Consider the following 21,149-nt stretch of genomic DNA (forward strand, 5'->3'; position numbering starts at 1 on the left):
AATTTAAACAGCCAGAGTTTTGACTGACATAGGCATTGAGCAATTGGCATCCTTGTACGTTGGTATTTGTGATTCTATGTTAGTGGTCAGTTGAGCCATCAGTAGTTAAAACAATTAGACAAATTAAATCATGTGAATGATACAACCGTAGTTTTTTGATTTGTGGGTTGGGTCAGTCATCCCTATGGCTAACTGCCTGTCTCCTTACTCTTACTCCTCAATCAGTCGTTACTTACTGTCCCCTTACTGCAGGGTCCACTCATCACCTCTTGCCCATCTCATCACACCCCTTTCTTTATACCAGCTTTCTCCCCTTTCTTAATCATGATGTCGGGTTTAAATCCTAAACACTGATACTTCTTTTCCCCCCCTCAACAGATGTTGGCTGATCCAGCGTTTTGGTTCAAGCCATTCAGGGCAGATTTTGGGTCTCAGATGCAAAATATAATTTGTTAGCTGATCTGCACTGCTTACCACAATTACAAATAATATTTCATAATGAAAAATGGCTCAGTATGTGACATAAACACACTTGTGACGTTTGTCAATGGTTGCGATTGGAATAGCACAGCCAGGGTAGAAATAAAGACTCGAGTTGAATTCTGATTTGCACTAGTTGGTCATTCAGTCAACTATGTATCTACAGTGTGCCCTTGCTACAACAAACCCCGCTGGCTGAAAATGTATACCTGCTGAGAACATAGGAAGCAAGCACAGCAGTACTAAGATGATTTACCAAATTCAGGTGCCAAGGTTTGTATGATAATGTCTACCTAGGCAAAAAGTGAAGACAGTTGGGCTTCCAAAAATAATCAATAGGAAATAGAAAAAAAATGGTTAGATGAAAAAGAAAAAAGATCCCAAACACATTGGCTATCCAGTATCATAAGCAAATAAAGAAAGCTTTTCAATATACTCTATTAGAAACTGTAGCCCAAAAAAAAACTATGGCAAAATTTAGAGTTTTTATATATCCAATAGAGACTCAGGGTAATGACTCTAACTTAGTTTATCAATTACCTCTGTACACATATTTCAAAGATGCTTTTAACACTTCCCATGCACTCACTAGAAAACCCAGGAAACCTTCAAAGGACAGGTACAGTATCAATATAGTTTAATTATCTGCCATGGGTTTAATCAATATTTCTAATGTTTAATAATACACAAACTACAACGTGGTCTTACCGCTAACCACCGGTATCAGGGACACATTCCCCCACACTTCAGTTGCTTCCTGACCTGTGATTTAAAAATATTTACAGTTCCAGTGAGTCATGGATTACAAAAAATTAGGTTAATCCAGTGACAAAACAGAGCTTTCGGGAGCACTGGCTGATGACATCCAGCTGAGCAGACCTGCAAAAACTCCTGAACTCTACAACCAAATTCTGCATTAGGCTCTTTTGGTGGTGTGATGAGATACAAGCTCCATGCTGACCCAGCATGTTAAGATCTCACACTCCTAATTTCTTCTATGATGTTAATACCATTTCCAGCAACATTTTTGATTCACATTTCAATTTTGAAAGTAACAGAATAAATTTACCCCACATTGACCATAATCCAAATCACTCGTACACATTTCTTCTTGCCACGACTTTTACTGATCAACTTGATTTTCTAATTTCTGCCAACTTTGTCATATGGACTTGATCCGAATCCTGTGCTGAAGACAACACAGTTAGTTCTCAAGATCCATAGAACCTCCAAGTGAGATTTTCATTCCTCAGTCAGGGTATGCTTGGAATCCATTCCCAAAGGTGAAAGGACAGCGCAAAAATATTCACAAGCTAGTCCTTCCCAGTGTTCACGTAAAAGGTTTAATCTCTTCTCTTCTCAAATTGAAATATAAAATAAAACTTCAAAACCAGATTTAGCAGCAGCTTTAAAATACTGATTATAGTGCCTTAATTGCTGTTCATACAAATTGCCTCAGCACACAACCTTTGAAGTTTCAGGCTCAGCCCTATCCACCCATTTTCTTTTCAAATGCCTAAATATACCGGAGCGTTATAAAAGCACTATCAATTCCCTACAAAATTTCCTGATTCCAGCAAAGCTATCTGGAGACGGAAGGAGAGTGAGAGGAAAAAAAAACACAAACCACTGTGTGCAAAATAAAAATTTCATTGTGTATTAAAATCACGATGAAGAAAATGATACAATTATATACAGATATGTGAAACATGAACCAAAGTAACCACAACTATATGCACTCCACAGTGACAGGTTTTATAATTTCATGGTTATCATCTGGTAAAGTGACAGAACTATGAGTATTTGCAAGTGGATAACAGAATTGTCTCCAACTTTACAGATGCTCTGACTAAGATTATCAATGTATGAGGACAAGATAGGTGCATAATTAATAACTTTGGTTCTACATTGCCAATATATACAGTACCATCTGGCGGACTAATGATCTTACATGAGGTTGATCATATAGATCTTAATACAGTTCTTAGAATTTAATGCACCTACATAGTTAAAATCCGTTGCATCTTTTCATATCAATAATAAAGGCACAACTATTGTGATGAACAGATATTTGTTACCCCCAACATTTGGGAGCTTACAGTACATAGACTGCACTGGACAACAAACTTTACAATTTTACTCTCTAGCTTCTTATGAAGTTCAGGATAGAATATCACCTGTGAAACTTAAACCTACTGTATTCATTCCTGTGAAATGAATAGATTTAAGTGCAAACTGTGGTGTATGAATAACTTTTGTCCACTAATATTTTCACATATATACTAGTTGATATCCATAGCTGACTATGGATAAAAATGGAAAGTTCAAACTCGCAGTTGATATATATAACTATATATTACAAACATATCAAATTTGTGCGAGTTACTGCTAAGCACGTTACAGTTTTGACTACTTAAGTATCAAGTGCATTTCCATGGAAATTGCTTTTATGGATGTTACAAATTGTGCAAGAGCTATTTATACACAATTTAACTTAAAAAACTAAATTCTTCTTTGAACATTAAGAAGGCTAGAGTTTACATTTTTGGGAGACTGAATTCTCCCTCACTTTTCAGAACACTGACCCGTTTACAGAACTCATCCAACATGCCCAAGAGCAATAACTAAAAGAAAAACAAAACAGTTCTTTTTAGAAAAGTAATGAGAATGTCAAAAATACAGTGTGCTTACATTTGGAAAATTACCAGACACTGGTAAAGTAACAATTAAAAATAACACTTAAACAGAAAGTCCATATGTAAGACTGACGAAGATACTTTGCTCTCATACACTTTTACATATAAAAATGGAAATCTGGTCCAGTTTAAATCTTCTGTAGAAATGATCTGTCCAAACTAATCAAACTTCCAATCATTTATTTTGCAAAAATATTAATTTTACTGGAATAAAACAATCTAATGCTCTTGAAGTCAGTTAAAATGAGTCCATTATTTGAACTACTAATAAATATTGGTCACTGTTAATAAATTATCACATTTTTCTAACCATTGCACCATTAGCAGCTCTTCATATTTATTTCAGTGCCATTTACTAGTTGTGCGCTGTACCACTGCCATCTGTTCTCCCATATTAATTAGATTGTAGTTTCTTCTGGTGCATGAAGTTCATTTTGTGCAGTAGAAACTCTTTCTAGTGAATCACGATCAGCAAACTGAGGAGAGAAAATAAATACTTTTGTAAGTGCTCCCCTATTATAATTATGAAACATTTAAAAACATGAGAAGTAACACCACTTTGTGTTTCCAAGTTCTTATGGTAATCAAACCATAGAATATCACGCTGCAGAATCTCCAGTATTCATTATTTACAGATACGGCATGTAACAGGCCCTTCTGGGCCAATATCCTACCTAGCCTAATTACAGGAAATTTACAATGATCAATTAACCTACCAACTGATACCTATTTGGATTGTTATGAGAAAACCAAAGCACCCAGAGGAAGCCCACAGTCATGAGGAGAACATATAAACTCATTACAGGCAGCATTAGAAGTGAAGTCAATTGCCCAAGCTGTAATACTGTCATCTAACTGCTACACAACTGTAGCACCAGACCATTGGATAATACTTCATTAATACTAGGACAAAGTCAAACAAAAACCAATATCAGCTCAAAAACTCTAGATAATAGATATTAAAAGGCAGAGAAAGATGATAAACCAAAATAATTTTAATTGTTCACTTATGTATTTTGCCTGGAGGTCGGTGACTAGTGGAGTGCCACAGGGATCTGTCCTGGGACTCCTGCTATTTGTGATTTTTATAAATGATCTGGATGCAGAGGCGGAAGGATGGGTGAGTAAGTTTGCAGATGATACGAAGATTGGAGGAGTTGTGGATGGAGCTGTAGGTTGTCGAAGGTTACAAGAGGATATAGACAGGCTGCAGAGTTGGGCAGAAAAATGGCAGATGAAATTCAATCCGGACAAGTGTGAGGTGATGTGTTTTGGAAGGACAAACCAGAAGACTGAGTACAGGATTAATGGTCAGTTACTTAAGAGTGTGGTTGAACAAAGGGACCTTGGGGTTCAAATCCATACATCCCTCAAGGTCGCTGCACAGGTTGCTAAGAGTAGTTAAGAAGGCCTATGGGATGCTAGGCTTCATTAACAGGGGGATTGAGTTCAAGAGTAGAGAGGTCATGTTGCAACTCTACAAATCTCTGGTGAGACCGCACTTGGAGTATTGTGTTCAATTCTGGTCACCTCATTATAGGAAGGATGTGGAAGTTATGGAGAGGATGCAGAGGAGATTTACCAGGATGTTGCCTGGTTTGGAGAACAAGTCATATGAAGCAAGGTTAGCAGAGCTGGGACTTTTCTCTTTGGAGCATAGAAGAATGAGAGGGGACTTGATAGAGGTCTATAAGATTATGAGAGGCATAGACAGGGTGGATAGTCAGTACCTGTTTCCCAGGGCACCAATAGCAAACACCAGAAGGCATATGTACAAGATTAAGGGAGGGAAGTTTAGGGGAGACATCAGGGGTAAGTTTGTTGTTGTTGTTGTTTTTTTTTGTTGTTTTTTTTTACAGAGGGTTGTGAGTGCCTGGAATGACTTGCCAGGGATGGTGGTGGCGGCTAAAACATTAGGAGTATTTAAGAGCCTCTGGGACAGGCACATGGATGAAAGAAAAATGGAAGGTTATGGCGTAGAGTGGGTTTAGTGCTTTTTTTAAAGGATTATATGGGTCAGCACAACATGGAGGGCTGAAGGGCCTGTACTGTGCTGTAGTGTTTTATAGTTCTATGTGACAAAAACCTTGGGATATATTACCTTTTTAAAGACTTTCCACAAATACAGAATTTCCCTGAATAGCAGAATAACATGATCCAATCACAGCAAATGAAAAGAAATGTGAAAGAGAAGGCAGTCTAACTGATACAACATGCACCCATCCCCTTCATATCTTGTGATGCAATTCAGAATATTCAAAGAACTGATTATAAACCTTCTACACATCCAAAATAAGGATTTAATCAACATACATGAGCACTTGCAGCCAAATTTGCTTGTTGTCTTCTTAAGTCTGTTTTTATGAAAACTGTAAAGAAAATAAAAATTATGAAAAAATCTATTTGGATTACGTGCACATTTTATCAGAATAGGAACCTAAGGCAAATATGACTTCTCTTAAAAAAGTTGTTAGTTTGCCTATGCAGTCAATTAAGCAATAATCTCAGAAAAATTCAGATACAGCAAAGTTTGTTCAGAACCTTTTAAAAGCCAAAATAGAGCTTTCAAAAATGCACATATTAAAATGGAGATCCCGTTTTCAAAATAAGAATATTACAAAATACAATGCTAAATTAAGTAAAATTAGAATTACTGAAAGAAACTTCATTGACATTATTTAAGCAGAAGTTGTTCTATATAATAAAACAGATTTATCAGTTAAAGACACACCTTAATATCTTTCTACAGATGTTATACAATGGCATCAATTTATGAAGAAACCAGTAAGAAACAAATAAATTGTATTGATTTCTGTAAACCTTTTAAGAAAGTCATCATCCAGTTACATTTTAATTCAATTGCATTTTAGCACCATACAACAAAATATTGACTTTACAATTTTTTTTTGCAGAGTCCTTACCTCACACTGCTTCCAGACAGAACATTGGCTGAAAATAGCAAGACTAACCAATTTAGAAATAAAATCATCCAGCACATATTAGAAGTTATAATAGAAGGGAGTGATTTTAAGGCCTTAAAAACAGAGGACATGATCAGCAAATCAGAAATTTACCAAAATTATCTACTAGCCTTGGAAATGTGCAATTTAACTAGTTTTATTGGTGGTTTAGTTTCTTTTAAACATAAGCCTTCAATATCTATGTTTCAAAATAAATAAGAAAAAAATTGTTAGAAATTGTTAATTCTTAAATCAGATCAGACTCATTTTCCAGTAACAGTGCTATGACTTGAGCTTGGAACGAGCAGCTCTACAGAAAGCCAGGCTTGGAAAATTTCTTGTATAGATTCTGCATAGCATTACCATTCTGTGTGACTGCAGCACAAAATGCTTGCTATTGTCACACCCTTATTCAAGGACAACTGCACTGCTTAATTACCATTAAGGACAACACTAAGTAGTACAAAATATGTCAAAAATTGTGATGATCCAGAAATTAAAGGGAAAAAAAAACAGATGTTCAGAAGAATTGAAATCCATGCTTCATCTTGCAATTTTTGTCCTCCAGAAGCCCCCAAAAAATTACTGCCTCATAATCACTCCCAACTATTCTTTCTCCTCTTTTTGGTGTGATGCATTATAGCTAGGTCCAATATAAAACAGATGCTAATTCAAGATGTTAAAGTTGCATTGCCATGGGTAGTGCATGTAGATTTAAGTACATCAGTTCTGAGATGCTCCTTTTTTTGGTTTATATTTTAAAACTAATAAATGTATTAACAGATGCATGCAGTAAACTTTTTATTGCATCTTATAGATGTTTGAAGTATCCGAGGCCTTTGAGTAATGTGATTTTTGCAGTGGCCTAACTACTTACTGGAAACTCAAATGATTTGAGTGTGCATATATAACATCTACACATATTTACTTTTCAAAGTGGCATTTTATTATTAAGCCATACCCATAAATTAATTACCTTTAACAATAATCAACTGCAAGCCACGCTTAGTGGCTGGAGGAAATTATGTCACTTTTCCACATCAGAGGGTGGACAGACTAGAGCATTAACTTTCTGCTGAAGAAACAAAAACATAAACTGACACTAACTTGTCAAATACTTAATTTTTTTGTAAATCAGAACCAAATAGCTCTTAATTTGCCAGCCCAAGCCAGCATTATGCCCACCTAGCCTGGTACTGCCGATATTGGTCAGATGCAGAATAAAACTCTCTAATCTACCCCAATGCAATGTTTTAACTGTAAGCTTTGAACATCAACGTGACATTTTCCTCCACAGCTACTTTTATTTTCTGGCCTCTCAAGAGTTAGCTTTTTCTCCTAGCATCAAACCACTAGCTGCCCAGGTGGGGGAACTGTGTGAGTTAAAGAGGTAGATTATCAGTTACAAATTATGTATTTAAAACTACCTCATTCATACACTACATTGAGCCTCAATTCAATAGAGACCCCAGAGGTGAGGGGACAGTATTCCAATCCATAGTACCAATCAATCCCTATTAGAATTTCTTTTTCTCATAACACCATGGTTTTGTTTACTTGCAGCAGCATAATGCCGCCTTACCCTGTACACGATTGTCCATGGACAGTCACAATCCTGGTTCGTTCATGTTGAATGGTTACATTTCTTTCCTAAAACCTAAAGAGACTAGCTTCACAATTGACTTGTTAATAAAAACATGCCAGCAAACCAAACAAGAGCTATGTGTGCGTCGCAAAGCTGCAGACACTCAAAGAGTTCACAGGATGTAAACAGCAAGAATGAAAGCTTAATAGTTTATGACCATTATAATGTGTGAAGTGGTCAGATCCTTGAAAGATGTTTCAGCTAGCTTTATAATTTACTCTGTGAGCTTTTCATTCGCGATTATCCATTTAAGTGTACTTCTTCCCTTACCACTCTTTTGTTTTCTTACCGTCACTTGCATAGCCACCATGTTTTGCCACATGCCTTTATTTCAAGTGACAGAAGAGTGATGAGACACTGTATAAAGAAGAGATACTGGAAATCTGTTAAAAAGCTGCAATACATTTAGGTGGTTTTGCAGAATCAGTGTATGTTGTCAAGATTTGTGCACAACCTCTCCTAGGACTAACCATTAGCAGCAACCTCACACTGGAGAACAGATTATTATAGAACCTCAAACAAGTGCAGAGTTCCTTGCTCCGTATCTTATCTAAGCTTTAAGTGTTATGTATTTGTATGCACCCAGAGCTGCAACTGGATCACCAGAAGAGCATGTTGGGGATCATGTGATCTGCACTGCTACACGATGATAGGCCTTTTCCAATTTTAATTTAGTCAAAAATTCTTTAGTAATTATCCATCAAAACTTGGAGTGAAGTTTCATAAACATTCTATCTGAATTTCATTCTTAAGCTATGTAATTTAAGAAAAAGATCTAATATCATCCATCCAGATTCACATTTTATTCATTGGTTGATCCCCTCAGTTTCCAAATTCCATGTACTACTGATAACTTCCAAGACTTTCCAATTAACTAATTAACCTAACACCATTTCTTTTTTGCTAATTGATTTACATAAAATTTGTGAAAACCTATTGTAGTTTACTAAATGTATTTACAGTACTCAACATACAATCAAAACTTAGTACCTGTGGTTTGTTGAACTGGCTATATACTTCCTGTGCTGGAGAGAGGAGCAGCTGGTAAAAGGAGCTCTGCGATTTATTGGGAAAAAAACTGGGTAAATTGGTTAAGAATATATACAATACTTTGGGTGGAGAGTGTGCACAGTGTTTACAGTTACAGTCAGTTGAAAATTTATATCAACAAACGGTGTAGATATATAAGAACATAAGCCTTGAATTGGCAAAGTTGCTGCAGCCTTCTTTCCAGTGGGATTAAAGCCCAACAAATGCAACAAGGATGTTCAAAAAAGTTGCAAAAAGGCAATTTCGGAATTTAAGTAATCCCGACAAAAATTAGGAAGATATATAGAACCTCAAGGACATGGGGAATCAAAACCCAGAAGATTCTTAAGATGTGTAATATTTATAATAGAAATAAAAGAACAGGCATACTAGAGTTTGGAACTGTCTTATGGAAAGACTTTTGTTAACAAAGTTAATGACAGTGACCAACTGAGAAGTGGAAATAAAATGAAGGGTAACAGAAGTAACTGAAAGCCATAGAAAATTTTATTGCTGGCATCTAAGAAACCACCAGTTTCTTTGGAGAAAGTGCTTATTAAATTGTCATTGTAGAATAGCAGTTTTCAAAACAAAGTGAAGTTGATTAGCTTTTAATACAGAACTCTGAATAAAGTATAAAAGAAAGCTGGGCAGCAATGTACAAGAGGCACAATTTTCTAAAAACAGTGATTAAAGGCCATTAGCATTATTGGTTAATGTAACAATGAAGTGAGGTAGAGTGAATATATTAAAGTTACTTGAAAGGATGAGTGAATAATTTCCAAACAGAAAGGCTGTCACTATCCTTGATATACATATAATGAAGTTTTCAGGAATAAAATAAATTCCTTAATTCAGAAATAAGTGGAACGCTTGTCTTAAAGTACTAAATGAACAAACAGATTTGAAATTTTACTTGAAGAACTGGCAATAAAACTGATGCATAAAATGCAAATTTATGCTTTAGGCACAGAAAGAGTAAAAAAAAATGCTTGTGGAAGTTATATTCCCAGCACAAAGATTAGACTCTTGGTATTTTGGAATGAAAACAGAAATCTAAAACAATCCAGATGCAAAAAAAAGACTACTTTAAAACATAACAAGCAGCAAGTGAAATAGAATATATGATTGCAAAAATAGAAGGAATATTAGAGGTGGCAGTAAGATGTAACCTCTCCACTTAAGGACTCATTCACTTGCTTCTTATAAGAATGAGGCAATGGATGAAGAAATGGTGCTTGTTTCTATTCAACTTCATTATCAAAACTGTAGACATATTCCAAATGAAGCCATATTGCTTCTGAATGTGAGCGAGAGAAGAGGCTTATTAACAAAGGAATCAAATTCCGCAGTTTAATAAATCAAAGCAGCAGCAGCAAAATGCTAACATACACACTTCTGCATGGAGTTAACATGGATGCCCGAGAGAAAGGTTTCAGAGCAACAGGTTTTGTCTCATAAACATGTAATCATTTAATGTTGCAGTAAAGCAAGAGAGAAAGAAGAATGCCCAGTCTGAAGTTTATGTCCTATGGGAAACAACACTCCAAACACCGATCAAATTCATTCAAGTAATGCAAATAAGCTCAGGAAAAGGAGCTGGGCAATTACTGAGATCACAAAAGGAGGAAGGCACTTCAAGTAGTTTAAATTTCTATTGAGAATACCAAAGTAACAATCAGTTGAGTAATGCTCAAGCAGTCCTGAAAGTGTTGGTAAAGGTAAAATTCAAAGGAATGGTAGATTATGAAGAGGGAATAATATAACTAGGAAAATGAATGCAAAGGATGAATGATGGAAAATGACTTGCATAAAGAATGACTCTTCTCTGAAAAGATCACTTCATTGCAATGCCGTTACCACAGTTTAAGTATCAGGAAGTTTCTTGAATGATTAAACTGAAATAAAATTATTTTCACACAATGTAACTGCCCGGTGGTATCACAAACATCATGTGTTAGTTCAAAAATCTTAACCTTCAGAACATTTTTGAGGCACTGAAAAAATGCAAAGATATTCGGGAGGCGAAGATATTGTTTGGACAGTTTTTAAAAATGGAAGGAAATTAACAGCCTCATAAGCCAACTAAGAGAATGAAAAAAAAGCATCTTTCTCTCCTTTCTCCAAATTTAAATTCCCAGCAAATGCAGTTAATGCAATAGCAATTAACTCCATAAAACAAAAAGAGCTGGATAAATATCTGATAAATAGTGCAGAGGTTTCCAAGTTTTAAAAAGAAAGATGGATTTTATTCACCATGGAACTTTATGGTTACTATATTGTTGAAACCATAAGTAGCATTTAACTGAATAATTAGATTAATCCAAAGATTTTCCTTCAATACCCCTCAGGTATGGAGAAAAGAAAAAGAATGAAAGGAACAAGAGAGACCCTGGGTAAAAATTCAGAGCTTTATCTTCTTGGGAGATTTTTTTCCAGTCGATGGCTGCCTCCTGCACAAAATGACTGGGCTGAATGGAGTCCTGAAGAGGGAAGAATTTATAAGATCTGTGGAGGGAATGGCCTTAACAGGCCAAAAGGCCTTTTCATTGGTCCATGTTATTATTTACATTTAATAGATGGAGATGCTGTTTTTATTAAACAGCAACGCATTACACATTAAGTTTTAAATGATAAAAGCTGCTAATTACCTGTAAGAATGAGTCCCAGAAAGATCCAAGAACAAAGAAAGATATTTCCTGTAAATGTGTCATAATCAGCTTTCAACTTTCCTTGGGCCAGTGTGAACACAATTCCAAATAGCTGCAAGCACAAGAAAAATTGATATTAAACTAACTGTCCAAGATTAACAATGCCCTATACATTGAAGAGTTAACCTACATGTTCCAAAATAATCAATTTTTGCTCAATCAAATAATTATCCAAACTAACACATTAGTGTTAGTTGTACATTCATCTGCATTAGACTCGAATTCCCTTTCCTAGGCAATCAGTACACACACAATTACTTAAAACCGCCAACACATGAACAGTTGGAGGGTTACAGCACAACTAACAATTTCCACCACTTAACATAAAACCTTGTAACAAGCTAATTACAAAATTAGCATTAAACTCAGAAAATTCCCTAATCAATATACAGATTTTAAAATTAAGCTTATACAAGATTTATATTTCATCACAAAAAGTGATAAAATAAGCATCTATCGATATACAAATATTATTTATTAGATAAACTATGTAATATGCAGGGGCCACATTGGAGTCGTTAAGTGTTTTTCTGATAATCCTATCCTAATACTACTTGCAGGAGTAAACAAACGTCCGTCCCTTCCAGCCGAATGATTTATGATTTTGGCAGATGAACATATGATTCCATGCCCATTTTCTGAGCAGAAACAGGAGCACCGTTACATCCAATGTGGAAAGTGAGTTGATACCTCAAACTGGCAGCGTGCTTCTGGAGCGTTAGCAGCACCTTGCCAATGCAAATAATTATATTTAAACTTAACAAGTTTTAGATGTTGGCCCACCAGATTTTACAACTAGTTAATACTCAGATTTTGTGCTGAAGTACAATTATTCTGTATTGTCATGTCAAGAATTTACTTGACTAAAATTCTCCAAAACTAACTGGCATGGCTTTGTGTAACATAATTAGCCAAATCACACCTTCAGAATTAACATGTATAGTTGTCATTTTTTTTCCCAATGCATCTAAATATCTGGCACTCAGGTGTTGAGAAACCAAACAAATGAATTAAAATTAAATTTAATGAAATAAACTATCATAGGTTTCAATCCTCCTGAAACAATGGGTGCTTCCAATATTTTGGTGTTCCATCACTGGATTCAATTGTTAATCTGCTGGCAAATCTACAATCTGGCAGTAAGTTAAGGAAACACAAAGCAAGGCCCTGAAGATGTGGAAATTAGCAGGAACACAAAAGTAGTTTCCGTTATGTAATTGCCAATGAAACCACATCAATTTTGCCTTTAATTTGCTCGTGAAATTGCAAACTACAGTAAATATTATCATACACCTCCTTGTTCATAATCAATTGAAATTTGTAGCAAGGAAAATGATTATACTCAAAGATTTGCCAATTATACTGTAGTATAGTGGTTGCCAACCCGTCGATCGCGATCAACTAGTCGATCTTTGAGACTTTCCCAGTTGATCCCAAAAAAAAGAGAAAAATAAATACACAAATATTGTTGAGAGATTGTTTCCGGGTTGCAAGGTTTTAGTTCTGTTCTTTCTGCCCAGTGCGAATGCGTGTAGCTCTCCTGCACTGCACGGTGTAATTCAGTGATCCCCAACCACTGGGCCGCAAGGAAACAATGAGTCAGCTGCACCTTTCCTCATTCCATCACACCCACTGCTGAACTTGAATACACGCGAGGTCATCAGGCCACGAAACAGTGACACCCTCGCGCCAGGCGGGAAGTGCCGTCGCTACTGCCCTGGAGCGCTGCCTCTGAACTGGTTTACCACACCGAATGTTCCTGGGGAACCCGGTGCTAAAATATTCGCAGACGACCTGATTCGGACTCAGCGTTTCCTAAGTAGCACAGCAGCTACCGCGCTGCGATCTACTGAAACAAACTTTTGTTGGCTGACAGATCCTACGGGGGGGGGGGGGGGGCGCGTGGGTGGGCGCTCTGTCACACTCCCCGCTCGCTCCGGACTGTGACCGCCACGGCCCCGGTACAGGGACCTCCAGCCCTGACCTTGTCCTCTCACCCCACCCACGACCAGCTGCACCTCGCCAAGACGTCTGGTGATGGGTGGGCGGGAGGCTGAGTTTGGGCCCAGAGGTTGTCTAATGAGGCAATGTCTCAAAACTGCTTCAGTACCCTGAGTCCAAGCACCCTACACTTAAAGACAAACCTGCTGAGTTTTTTCAGCGGAAAAAACGTGAGCAAGTGGGACAGAAGCTGCGAGCCACAAAAACAAAATTGCGGAATAGGAACCTGCTTCAAGTATCGCTGTATTCCCATTGTGTTTAACACTCCCCCGCCCCCGTTTCACAAGAATATTATCAATATTAAACCGGTCTGCGATGCAAAAAAAGGGTGGGTACCCCCTGTGTTTATACATATTTCTACTTCTGGGTTGCGGGGTTTTACTTCTGGTCTTTTCTGCATGTAACTAATTGATGTGGGGTCGATCTTGCCTTTTAATAAGGCCAAGGTAGGGGATCTTGGGCTTAAAAAGGTTGGTGACCACTACTGTATATATTTGCAAAGATACTAAACCAGCTTTTATTGTTAGCTGATAAATCCTCTTCATAATGAATCATCCAGTTTCTTACTTGTGCAGAAGCATTGAGAAGTCCAGATGATGTTCCCTCGGATTCTGGATAGGTTATTTCTACACCAAACTCAAAGCCCAATGGAAGATAACCAGTCATGAAAAAACTGAAAATATAAAGATACATTTAGTCAATTTGTACAGAAAAAAGCAGCTTCTCAAAACTGTTTTGTATCCTTTGATCACTGAACTTGTGCACTGCCCAATTTAAATACAAGTTGCTACAAGTTGAATACATCTAAAACATATTTGCATACAAGAGCACTGCAACTTGTAAAAGGATTCATACTTAAAATAACACTAGTCATTAATTATTAAATCAGATCATAACATGTAGAAGATGTTAAGGCTCATCTCTTGGGGGAAGCAAAAAAAAAGGAAAATTTAAAAATGAAACTATAAAAATGAATCTTGCTGTGAAGTTCTGAATTCTTTACCTAATTTTTCAGCTTCACCCAAGTACTGCATCCAAGTACAGCTTAGGCTGTAAGGCAATTTAATTATTGGGACTATAAATGCATAAATACTGATCACAAAACTCAGAGTAATATTGGTGAACATAAGTCACTTGAAAACAGTTGATAGGAACATTTTTGTACCTTAGTATATATAAGCATCTTAAATTTGATTACTGTAAACTGGAAAAGAGCAACCTAGATCAGTATATGACAATTTCTACTGTACAGTCTTTTCTCTGGAACCACGTGTACATTGGAATTTATTCATTAAATCTTGTGATATATCCTTAATGGTATAACCACAGCTTTAGATTGGGTTTATATTGTACAGTAAATAAATGATTTCCCCCAATTAAATCTGAAAGTCAAGACTAGACTTCCAATGCTTAAAAATCTGTCTATCCCCAATAGATAGGCAAAACTCCTGGTGTTTGACAAAATCGGGACCAACACCACTAATTATTTCTTTAAATTAAAAACTCTTACAAGCTTCGCTCCAGGCTTATGTCAGTATGACAGCCAGCATTAAAATTATATCCTTTAAGGCAAAATTACAAGCAAATATGTTTCAGTTGAAAGCCTGGCTGGATCCAATTGTTAACTATTGTTATCAGCTAGATACATATTTGTTCTTATATGGGAAGAGAAGGAATTGGAACAGCAAAGGATAAGGGTAAAGCAGAACAGTGTTCTATCTAGCATATTGATTGCACAATAAACATTTCCTAGTTTACATTCTCATTTTATTCTTGACTGCTAAGGGACTTAGTACCACATTTATGTTTTAAACTTAACTGGCTTTTCTACACCCAATGTCAGAATAATTGAAATATTAAGTTTTAGCAGGGATATTGATAAAAATACAAGATAATCACAGAGCCAAGGCTATTTGTTTACAAAACCACAATTATTCAATCACAAACTGTAGAACCATTACTGACGACTGCCCTGCAGAAAGGCCTTCAAGAGCTAAAGCAACATGGAGAACATTTGATCTACATGGTTTTACTCTTTGCCAAGGTGAAAATTTAACTCACTGCATCGATCTAACTTAATGCCTACAATACTGATTTTCCAATATGAAAACATAAAGCATTGAACTACTCAGGGCAGGCTACATTTGTGGGAAGAGAAATTGAGCTAAAGTTTCATGTCAAAGAACCATACTCAAATGCTGTGTTTCTCTTTCCAAAGATGAGTATTGACCTGTTGAGTACTTCCAATTTTTTTATTTCCAACCTCTGAAGTTTTCTTGATTTTCACTGACTTCTATGGAACTTTTTGGTGATGCAACAAAAAGCAGTTAATCACATGTTTACAATTCCAACTTCCACTAGATACACACAGGACAGCTTAAGTTCAAGTAGTACCGTAGATGCTGGCTTCACTGAAGAGTTCCAAAAAAAAAACTGCTCTTTTTTGAAAACTGAAAAACTGCATTCATACAAAATATTATACATAGAACATGCTTGTGTTCCTACAGAATTTGACAAAACAGCAAGAGGTGATATGGGCTGGTTTAGGAGAATGGAACAAATCAAAAGGGGTCTACAAAGTTAAATCAATGTCTGACCCTCTCCAATTTTGATATGAGTGTTTCCAGAAAATCATCTTTTTCTCTTGTGCAGTTTATAGTCATGAAAGTCAAACTATTATTCAGCATGTGTTCACCATTAAAAATGGGGCATATGAAGAAAGAAGTTGGAAAATTGATAGTCAAGTTCATAATTCAACAGTATAGATAACTAAATAGTACATAAGACATGTCAGACATGACAGTTTAGAAAATGTTAGGGGTCAGAAAAATAAGGAAAAACAAATCTAGTCAATCTAGTTCATTGAATATTGAATAAAGATACTAAATTTTGACAGGAGAAAATAAAACAGAATATATCATTACACCCCAAAGTAGAAGGATGGAGATGACAATTAAACCAGCATACTTGGTTGCAAAATACAGAGTGGTACTGGATAAGTGAAACAAGACTTGTTGCAAGGCATCTAATGTGCATAGTATTATAATTTGTATTTTACATTTCAGAAATGGAAAGGAAGAATTTTCCAACAGTTTAATAAAAAAGCATCAACGATGAAACAGAACATCTTTAGTTCTTATTGTTGGGTCCCAGTAGATTAATCAATAACTCTTACAGACAGCTGTAAGGGTGTCTGCTGCAGTACAGGCAGTTGATAGTGTGCGCTATGGACACAACGCATTACATTTGGTTTGCTCACCTCTGAGTGAGAAGGTCAAACCTCAACAAGTCAAAGCTGGGACGGGAATTCAGTTATTCCACTCAGCCCCGAGAATTATCTTCTCAGCCTCGAACAAAAGGTGATGACCACCTCTTCCCAAGCTTTTGTTAATAGTGCTCTTGAACCAGCTGTTGGAGGTGTACAGTTGACTTCCCTCCCTTTCTCTGGGGAAATCTCTCCCCTAGACTAACTGGTTGAGATCAAGAACTCACCATACAAGGAATCGCGCGGTGAACCCATGTCCATTACTCTGTGGCGCAACATGTTAGTACACCACTGGGCCACCTACAAACATTTTAAAAAACATTATGTCCCTAACACGTATTAAAGAACAATAAAAAGCGGATACATTGTCACAATAAACTTGATAATGATCCCATTACATATCAGCAAAGGGCTCAAGGGGAAGCTCATTCCCATAAAGATTTAAAGGTTGAATTTGATGATGTTGATTAATTTGAATATAGTAAACTAAATCACTGAACCGTTAATAATATTCTTGGAATATTTATCATTCTGGCATTTTTGTTTTTAAAAAAAGGGCAACTCATGTTTTACATAAACCAAGATGTTTTCTGAACTCAAGGGTTGTCAATCCTTATGAGTGCTAAAGCAGAGGAAGCAACCATTAAAATGACAGCTCAAAGAACTGTAGCCAGTACCTTCCAACTCTAACACTGGATCACAATAATTAAACAGAACTATTTTAAATTATCAACAGATATCCTGATTACAGTTTCTACAAAAGATCCTAATCATTATCTTGTGTTACACTTAAACAGCAGGCTTACAGTGAAATCATTCTGTCCCCATGACATGTTTGGCTCTTAGAAAATATCAACTAGAATTTAAAAACCAAAAGATTAAAACTGCAACACAAGTCACAACTGTCAGAATTTGGTTACTTAATAATATAGACAAGCCAGAGGCACCAGACTCCCCTGATGGCTCAGCAAGTTTACCTAGACTAGCTTACAGACTCTGCAGTTGTTTTCAGTTAGCAACTCTTAGCCAATGCAGGGGCACAGAATGGATCTTACTCCATTGACAAGAGGTGAAAAGGGCAGTTCCCAATTCTGATTGCTATCCTAAAACCTTTACAGAAGATGTACACGAGCACCAGATCACAACAGGTAGGTCTCAAAGCGTAGCCCCTTGAAGACGAATATACCCTGTTGTTATTCAACAAGATTACACATCATCAAGATTAGTCTAAAACTGTACCCTAGTTCAGAGACAATACAAAAAAAAGGATCTAAGTTGCCAAGGATAAAAACACCATTGGAATATTTCTAAATTTTTCTGCAACCTAGTAGCTATCATATTTATATCTGTTTTATGTTGATTTGAAATGAATAGTTTTAATGTATCACTTTGAAAATCACCGACAACTATTATTTTCAATGTTGCAGCATATCCAACAATAGTTGCAGCTCTCAAACATATTTTACCCAAACACACAGAACAGCATTTCTTAACATACTTTACTCAAAGACATAATGGCCTCTTACCCCAAGACTCCAGCTGTCACAAACACTACTTCGATATGGCCAAGACTTATGGTAAAGGTGAAAACAAGCATTCCAATAAATGAAATAATGTAGACTGCAAGGGTGGTCTTCCTGTAAGAGGAAAGATAAGAGGTAGAACTCAGCATTTAAAGTAGCTTTTGGCAAACTAGTAATAAAGCTTGTTTCGTAAGAAAACTCCTCTTATGAAACTTAGTTTTCCAAATTTGATATTTCCCTCTTCATCTTTGAGGGGGAAATTTTGCATGAATTGTTAAAGAACCCTTTTAGAAAAACCTATAATGGCAAAGGTATTCTGCGGCCAACAGAACCAAAATATGAATACTTTAAATTATGAAAACTAAAGATCAATAGGCAGAGGAATGACACTGAAAGAATTGGGCAATTTAGGTGCAAAATAGAGGAGCAGGTTCTCAAAGTAAACCCAAATGTTCTTTCACAACTTTAAGCAGTCAGTGGGGATGCTACATTTCTTCAAGGAAACTCAAACAGTGAATCTTTTCCAGTATGTCCGCTAATTCTTTTTCACTTCAAAGCCCTAAATAAAATGGGTTTTAGGGTCTGATGTTAAACAGGGTTCAAAATATTTGCTTGCAATTGTTTGACTTTAGTGTGCTAAGGTGCTTAATCATTATTGGAAGTAATGAAAGAGAAATATACAAATGGTCATAATCTTAAATATTAATACTACTTTAGATAGTGATGTATGGAACTTCTCAAAAGGCAAAAGCTGCAATTGCCTAGTCTATTTAAATGTTTCCAAGACAGATTGATTTTTGTCAGCAACGTTTTCAAGGTATCTCGGTGACACACTGGTTAATAGTTTGGAGGTGTAACAGCCGTGAACTAATTGTAGGACAAACTGATGAGCCCAGGCCTGTTCTAGTACAGGTAGTGACTGATAAAAAGATTTAAAAATTTTTGTTATTGATAACATTAATATGAGGTGAATTGCACAAATATGTTCAAGCTGCTGTTTGCTTATAAAGAGTACAGCTGAAGTTGATAACTCACAATTCAATAGTTTCATAGTTAATTATGTTGATTTAAATTTGAAAACGTCATCCCAATCTTTAAATGTTAATTCGATTCACACCCTAAACAGAGAATGCTACATGGTAATATGACGAACTCTCCAGTGGACTAATTAAGTTTCAAGGGAATGCAGGAAACATTTTGTAGAGAGCTTGGGAAACATCACGTGGTGAGCTAGACACTCACCCTTTGGTTTCCAAACTAGAGTGCAAATTCTTTATTGTACTGTTTCAGAAAGTGCTAGATACTTTTGGGCCTCAAAGTTTACCAAGGTATAGGATAACTGAGTTGTACATACTACATACTTAATGAATAACACCCAGCTTTCCTTACAATTCAGGCACAGATATTACAACAATAAAATAATATTAAGTACTTGAACCAAAATGTGAACAGGTTTGTGTATCAGTTCATTCGTATGTGCCATGTCATATAATGTGGGCAAGTATGTGGGTACTTATTGTCATACTGGAAGTCCAGAAAATTTATACTTTCATACTCAGCACCTTTTAAGTAAGAGATTCCAGTTTAGCTTCCATTTCCACTTTTATAAATACAGTGGATTCTGGTAAATTGGACCAGCCCTTTATTTGGGACAGCTCTTGAACAAATGTTAAATCGAGAAAAGAGCCAAGATTCTGTTTAGTTGGAAATTATGCCGCTTAATTAGCAGAACAGTTTTAACTAGCTTCAGCTGTGTGCACTTGCTGTTGTCTGTATTCAAAAAGCAGTGCTTTTTGTTGCTGTTAATTGGCAGGATAAGCAGCAAGACAATTTGGAACTGTTATGCTCAACATGGTTTTGAGCATTCAGGCTTGGAGGTGCCAGAAATGGCTGGGAGTGAAAGTGAAATTATTTCACTACTTCAACAAGCTAAGAATTACGAAGGTATCTACAATCACTGAAGTTACAATGAAAGCGTGGATTTGGAGGATGCGATCATCCAAAATATCGTATGAAGGCAGCCATTATCTGCATTAGATGACTGCACTGATTTTTTTTCATTTAGTCAAATCAAAAGAACACAACAGATGAATTCCTTTGTCAATAACTATTAGGTACTAACATCATTTTATAGTATTGTAGTAGTATTGGTAGTGCTCCAATTTGTTCTATACTTCATTTAAAAACATATAAATTTATTCAGTTCAGTGGTAGTTTGTCTTTCCTTAACCTTTCAATGACTTCCATGAAACCGACTAATTGAGGAAGCCATTGAATTGGTCGAAAATGTACAGGTCCAGACATGTCCCTATTAACTGTAATCCACTGTACTTAGTTGATCTCCTTAGAAAATTCATTAATAAGCTAATAAAATCCAGATAAATTGATTCAAGCCAATAACAATTCTATAGATTGAGCTTCATAAGAATATCAAAAAACTTCCATCACACTTAAAATAGTCCCAAAGGAAAGGGGGAAAAAAAACACATTCCTCAGTTAGCTGGATGAACTACAAATACCTGTTTTGCTATGGATAAAATCTGGAATTGGACACAAAACAAAAAATTTACAGTTCTTCTCACCCAATCTGAAAATACTCAGCAAATCCTTTTATCCAATATTTAATGAACGGATGGTGAGAAAACAAAATGAAAGGAAATTTAAGAGAAATAAACTTGCTTCAAACTTTGCTGTCTGCATTGAACAAAAATGTAAAAGGAATAATAATTCCATAGCTTATAAATTCACTGCCTCAGAAGCAAATTTAAAATACGTGGCAATAACTGCCCGCTGAATCACTTTAACAATTGCTCATTAATTACTGCAGGGTCACCAACCT

The 21,149-nt window shown here is 36.1% G+C and overlaps 1 protein-coding gene across 2 annotated transcripts in view; it reads right to left on the reverse strand.

Annotated features, from left to right (window-relative positions):
- Nucleotides 1–2,114: 2,114 nt before the first annotated feature.
- flvcr1 (FLVCR choline and heme transporter 1) overlaps nt 2,115–21,149 on the reverse strand; it is a 33,994-nt gene continuing 14,959 nt past the window's right edge. Inside the window, exons 6-10 of one of the 2 annotated variants that reach the window (XM_073050867.1) lie at nt 18,314–18,424; nt 14,090–14,195; nt 11,462–11,573; nt 5,490–5,545; nt 2,115–3,652 (exon numbers count right to left, since the gene is read on the reverse strand). In XM_073050867.1, the coding sequence (XP_072906968.1) occupies nt 3,575–3,652; nt 5,490–5,545; nt 11,462–11,573; nt 14,090–14,195; nt 18,314–18,424 (463 nt within the window). In that variant the 3' untranslated portion in view covers nt 2,115–3,574. Of the gene's footprint in view, nt 3,653–5,489; nt 5,546–7,659; nt 8,838–11,461; nt 11,574–14,089; nt 14,196–18,313; nt 18,425–21,149 lie in introns of those variants that run through there. The other variant, XM_073050868.1, reaches the window with a different exon arrangement.

This window comes from Hemitrygon akajei, chromosome 7, assembly GCF_048418815.1.
Source record: "Hemitrygon akajei chromosome 7, sHemAka1.3, whole genome shotgun sequence".
In the NCBI taxonomy this organism is placed as follows: Eukaryota; Metazoa; Chordata; class Chondrichthyes; order Myliobatiformes; family Dasyatidae; genus Hemitrygon; species Hemitrygon akajei.